We start from the raw sequence: 6,427 nt of genomic DNA, 5'->3' as shown, positions 1-6,427 counted from the left end.
ACCCGGCAACCAGTGTTTCCTCTAAGCTGAGTCGGTGTCAGGTAGCTCACAGCTTTTTTGCCTCTGGCTCACACATTTTCGTCTCAGCTGAGGAAGGAGGGCTCCAGAGCAAACTAATTGATGCAGTAGCCAAATCACTCGCTCACAGCTTTCATGCCAGCAGCTCCCAAAGTGGAATTTTTGCTCACTGGACTCCACAGCTTAAGCCCCGCCCCCCTCAGGCTCTGCCCCCAAAATATTCAGGTATTTCCCAACCAGGAGCTGGCAAACCCTGGCTACAAGAGGAAACGATTTGCCTGCCTCTTCCTCTCCCAGGCTTTAGGTCTTGGAACAGGAAGTAGTGCTACGTATTTATGTTTATTAGCCACCTGGCCTCCTTAGGGAGCTCAGGGTGGCTTATGAGCATACATAGAACACATCGAATAAAAACACATTAAAGACAGAAAGCTAGAGTTGAAAACCAGTATTCAGTGCCTAAGCTTAACGAAATGCGGTCCTGAATAAAACCCGTCTTCAGGTGCCTCCTAAAGATCAAACTGTGAGTGAGCCAAGGGTGACTGAACTGTTCCCTCTAAGCTGTGGAGTCTTGTGAGCAAAAATTCTACTTTCTGAGCTACTGGCATTAAAAGTTGTGAGCGAGCGATTGGGCTAACTGCAGAAATTGGTTTGCCCTGGAGCCATCCTTCCTGGGCGGAGACAACAATGTGTGAGCCGGAGGCTAAAAAGCTGTGAGGGAACACTGGTGACTGTAGGACCATATTTAAGTAAAACAATCGGTGAACTTCACTGTAAGGTTCCTATCTGTATCACACTTAAAATAAATTCCATTATATATTGGTCACAGTGAATTTCTTAAACAAAGCTGCTTTCTGAAGGCGTACAGTCCGACGTTTGATGAGGCACCCAGGGTATCCCTAAAAATTAGACAATCTGCTTTGGGGTCAGGAAGGAATTTTCCTCCCAGCTGGATTAGCCCAGGGATCACAGAGATTTTCCCCCCTGCCTCTGGACATAGAGCAGGGGTCAGCGTTCCCTCTAAGCTGAGTCAGTGTGAGCTAGCTCACAGTTTTTTTAGCCTCCAGCTCACGCATTTTTGTCTTAGCTCAGGAAGGAGGGCTCCAGAGCAAACTAATTGATGCAGCAGCCGAATCGCTGGCTCACAACTTGAATGCCAGTAGCTCACAAAGTAGAATTTTTGCTCACAGGACTCCATGGCTTGGCAACCTCATATATGTGTGTGCGCGCAACCTCTGAAAGTCATGGCAACATCTGGTGACCAGTGTTCCCTCTAAGCTGAGTTAGTGTGAGCTAGCTCACAGTTTTTATAGCCTCCAGCTCACACATTTTTGTCTTAGCTCAGGAAGGATGGCTCCAGAGCAAACTGATTCATGCGGTAGCTAAACTGCTCGCTCACAACTTTAATGACAGTTGCTCACAAAGTAGAATTTTTGCTCACAAGACTCCACAGCTTAGAGGGAACATTGGCAGGGGTCTCTGGGGGAGGAGTGTGAGAGGTACCTGTGGACTTCCTGCATTGTGCAGGGGGTTGGACTTGATGACCCTCTGTGTTTCTAAGAGGAAGGGCTGATTGGGGCTCGAATGCAGTTAGAGTATTTCTACCCTGTAGGCTTAGAATGAACGTTGTATCGGTTTAGTTGTCATGTCTTTCCCAAAGGGACTCTGTGATTTTTGCCATTGTGGGGAAAACAGAAGTGGGTACAGTTCTTCCACAAAACTGGAGTTTTCTGGGTCCTCTAGAGGGGGAAGTCTTTTCACTTAATACCAACTTAAAAACCGAACTTGAAGGGCATGTCTTTGAGATCTTGGGGTACCGTAAACATCTTTGGTATCTAGTTCCCTCGTTTGGTAAAGGAGTGTTCATTTGGTCCAGTTAGGAGTACCTGATGTTACTTTAAATTTAAGGTGACACTTGACATTTCAATACGATATGTATTTTAGAAGGTTGCTGTTAACTTCCAAGGTATTATGCAATGCCCTGTCGATGCTTTTCCTCTAGTATGGTTGGGATCACTCGGGCCACAAAAGGAAGCGGCTCCCCCCGGTTAAAAGGTCCCTGGTGTGCTACCTGAAAGGAAGAGAGGTGCGGATGCAGAATGAGTCCAGCTACCACCGACTCCTGCACGGGTACGCCGCCCAGCAGCTGCCCAGTCTCCTGAAGGAACGGGAATTTCACCTTGGGACCCTGAACAAAGTCTTTGCCTCTCAGTGGCTGAATCACCGGCAAGTGGTGTGCGGGACAAAATGCAACACAGTAAGTATGGGGGGTGTCTCTCTGATTTCCTTGGTTGTTTCCCCTCTGTGTATTAGAAGAAGAAAAGATTGGATTTATATCCCGCCCTTTACTACCCAGAGGAGTCTCAGAGTGGCTTACAAACTCCTTCCCCTGTGGTAGGTGGGGCTGAGAGAGCTCTGACAGAAACTGCTCTTTTTCAAGGACAGTTCTCATCAGAACTGTGGCTTGCCCAAGGTCATCCAGCAGGTGCAAGTGGAGGAGTGAGGAATCAAACCCGGTCCTCCCAGATTAGAGTCCGCACACTTAACCACTTCACCAAACTGGCAGTAAGCACCACAGTACGTTAGCAAGAAACAGGCAAGTAAGGCAGAGATTCCAGTTGAAATCTCATTGCCTGTATTTTTGGGCAGTAGGTCACATATTTCATAGAATCCTTGAATCACAGAGTTGGAAAGCACCATACAGGACATCTACTCCAACCCCCTGCTGAATGATCAGCCAAGAACATCTCTGACAAGTTTTTGTGTAGCCGCTGCTTGAAGACTGCCAGGGAGGGGGAGCTCACCACCTCCCTATGCAGCCGATTCCACTCTTGCACAACTCTGACTGTCAAAACGTTTGTATTTCGTGTTTCTCAGCTGGTACCGGCTCCTAAGGCCAGTTTGGTGTAGTGGTGAAGTGCGCGGACTCCAATCTGGGAGAACCAGGTTTGATTCCCCACTCCTCCACTTGCACCTGCTGGATGACCTTGGGCAAGCTGTAGTTCTGACAAGAGCTGTCCTTGAAAAAAGAGCAGTTTCTGTCAGAGCTCTCTCTGCCCCACCTGCCTCCCAGGGTGTCTGTTGTGGGGAGGGGAATGGAAAGGAGTTTGTAAGCTGCTCTGAGACTCCTTCGGGTAGTGAAGGGCGGGGTATAAATCCAGTCTCCTCCTCTTCTTCTTCTTCTAAGGTAGTTTATTAAATCACAGGATATCCTATACAATTTTTTTATCACAATAAATTGCATAAATATTTTTTTCCCAGATGTATGCAGAACAAAAAAACCTTATTTCAGTATGTGTGATACACACCATATATTTTCTATGCTGCCCTGGGAGCAAAATGTGGGGAAATGGGGCATAAATTTCATAATTACATATTAGGATTAAGTGCAGTCGCAGTTGAGTTTCTGTCCGGTTGGACATGTGTGGTTTCAGCTGCCTTTGAGGAGAGTCCATAGCTGGTGGGCAGAACATCTGCCTCTGTCGCTCTGTCCCACGCTGAACGTCCTTGCTTTGGTCCCTAGCAGCTCCATTTTAAAAGATCTCCATTTAGCGAGACTGCCTAAGAACTCTCACAGAGGGCCCCCATTTTTTTTGACATGCTATTGAGCTAGATCAGGGGTCCCCCAGTGCGGTGCCTGCAGACATCTTTCCTTGCACTCGCCAAGTGCTTTTATAAGCAGACTCAAGGATCCATAGGTAAGCCACAGCAGTCGTTTAGTGACTGTGCCCATCTTGCTGTGTCAGAATTCCAGAGGTGTCCAGAGGTTAAAAAAGGTTGGGGATCCCTGCATTAGACTACGCTGCCCTTTTAATGTATGGAAGGTGCTTAGGAACATGAGAACATAAGAGAAGCAAATGTTGGATCAGGCCAGTGGCCCATCCAGTCCAACACTCTGTCTCACACAGTGGCCAAAAATATCAGGTGCCATCAGGAGGTCCAGCAGTGGGGCCAGGACACTAGAAGCCCTCCCACTGTTGCCCCCCCCCCAAGCACCAAGAATACAGAGCATCACTTGCCCCAGACTGAGAGCTCCTATCTATACCTTTGGCTAATAGCCACTGATGGACCTCTGCATAAGAGGTGTGTTGTGGAAACAGGGTGGTGGGAACCCTTGAAGTAAATGGCTCAGTGGTGTAAGCCGGATTCGTATGCGTCAGCGTAGCGGTGCATTTTTAGATACATACAGCACACCTTTGTGTCACTTTCTGACAAGGTTGTGTTTACTGCTGTGGGAGCTGTTGTGTTCAAAATAGAGTCGCTTGAAAAAAAGATGTCTTGAAGCGAACACTTTTAAGTACACGTTCTGTCAGTCTTATGTTCGTTTTATACGTCCTAGTTTCTTCAGAGCACTTAGTTATTGGGTCGCCGGGCACTTTTGGGTTTAATGCTGGATGACATGACGGTGGGGGAGAGAGAGAGAGAGAGAAGTGTGGCAAATCCTTAGTTGTCAGCGTAGCGGTGCATTTTTAGATACATACAGCACACCTTTGTGTCACTTTCTGACAAGGTTGTGTTTACTGCTGTGGGAGCTGTTGTGTTCAAAATAGAGTCGCTTGAAAAAAAGATGTCTTGAAGCGAACACTTTTAAGTACACGTTCTGTCAGTCTTATGTTCGTTTTATACGTCCTAGTTTCTTCACAGCACTTAGTTATTGGGTCGCCAGGCACTTTTGGGTTTAATGTTGGATGACATGATGGTGGGGGAGAGAGACAGAGAAGTGTGGCAAATCCTTAGTTTCCAGTTCCATATTGATTCTAAATTAAACGGTGGTGGAATATCCTGACAGAACGCTGGAACAGGCTGATGAAGAAAAGAACGCAGAATCAGTATCAGGAACGCTGAGTTCATTGTTGCGTCCAGATTGGCTTCAGTGGGTATGTGCCTGGTGCTGGGAGTTTTATAGAGGGGTGGAAATGGTACTCAGTGCCTGATTTAGGGCGACAACAGAAATTGCCGGAAGAGCCCTGCTGGATCAGACCAGTGAGGGTCCACCTAGTCCAGCATCCTGTCTCACACGGTGGCCAACTGGTTCCTCTGGATGACCAGCAACAGCGCAGAGAGGCTGAGGCCTTCCTCTGATATTGTTTCCTGGCTCTGGGATTCAGAGGATTAGTGCCTCTGAATGTGGAGGTTCTCCTCAGCCACCGTGGCTAGGAGCCCTTGATAGACTTCTCCATTAATAGTACCTCCTGGAACTGGGTGCCTGAGTGAAGCTAAAACAGCCATGTGCTTGATATCGTCCATGGATAGCAAGCGTGTAACATCCCAAGTGGATAGCAGATGTGTAACAGCTGGAAGAGGGGAGGCCCTGCTTCTTGGGGAAGGGCAGCATCTGAGGCATTAGAGGTCCATCCTGCAGGACCTTAAGCTGTGTGTGTTTCGCTGGATCTTGCAAAGGGCTTGTGTGAAGAAGGAATCAGCAGCAACTAAGGTATCTGGAGCAGAGGCCCCCAATGATTTTGAGGCTCTGGGATTTTCAGAGGGGGTGGTGAGCGCCACCCCAAGGTGGCTTCCGTGGGAGGTGGAACCAAACCCCCAATGACGGCCTGAGGATGCTGAACTAGATGAACCACTGGTCATCGTACGTTCTTATGTTCATTTTACCCTTCCCGCTGCCACAATGGATTTGTTTTCGGATTTTAATTATTTCAGCTCATTTTTATTGTAAGCTGCCATGGGAACTGTTGTGGCTAAAAGTCGGTCTGTAAATATATCTCCGTCCAGCGTTTCAAGTTATTGGTGCTAAGCTCCCTCTAAGCTGTGGAGTCCTGTGAGCAAAAATCCTACCTTGTGAGCTACTGGCATTAAAGTTGCGAGCGAGCGATTTGGCTCCTGCATGAATTAGCTTGCTCTGGAGCCATCCTTCCTGAGCTAAGATGAAAATGTGTGAGCCGGAGGCTAAAAAACTGTGAGCTAGATCACACTCACTCAGCTTAGAGGGAACACTGGTGCTAAGTAAGAATAGTAGAGGCAGTAGTACAAGGGGAAAAGGGTAGGTCAAGGAACCACAGGTTGCTGTGTTAAAACGCGACCCATCAAAATACTAAACGTTTTGCCATGGACAGAGGGAACTGTGTGGAGTAGTGTAACAACAAAGGAAAGATGCCAATAAAAGGTATTTGTTGTTGTTGTTGTAACAACAAAGGAAAGATAAGAAAGGCAGGCAGATATTAATCTAACTTAATTGTATTTGTAGAAAAGAGCAAGTCCGGGAGCACCTGAAAGACTCACAAAATCTGTGGCGGGATGAGCTTTTGTGAGTCACTGCTCACTTCTTCAGATATCTGAAACAGTGACCAGTGTTCCTTTATTTATTTATTTATTATTAACATTTTCCTCCCCGCAAACGGGCTCAGGGCAGCTTACACGAGAGCACAAGCCCATACATAAAAACAGTATAAAACATTAA

At 47.2% G+C, this 6,427-nt stretch overlaps 1 protein-coding gene across 1 annotated transcript in view; it reads left to right on the top strand.

Annotated features, from left to right (window-relative positions):
• Window positions 1-6,427, top strand: part of DCAF12 (DDB1 and CUL4 associated factor 12) — a 57,884-nt gene that overhangs the window by 11,266 nt on the left and 40,191 nt on the right. The window contains exon 3 of the mRNA XM_015426712.1: window positions 2,018-2,272. Within this exon, the coding sequence (XP_015282198.1) occupies window positions 2,018-2,272 (255 nt within the window). The remainder of the gene's footprint in view (window positions 1-2,017; window positions 2,273-6,427) is intronic.

The sequence above is a fragment of the Gekko japonicus genome, unplaced genomic scaffold (assembly GCF_001447785.1).
Source record: "Gekko japonicus isolate JY-2015 unplaced genomic scaffold, Gekko_japonicus_V1.1 scaffold2937, whole genome shotgun sequence".
NCBI lineage: Eukaryota > Metazoa > Chordata > Lepidosauria > Squamata > Gekkonidae > Gekko > Gekko japonicus.
This window is presented reverse-complemented; position numbering and strand designations above follow the sequence as displayed.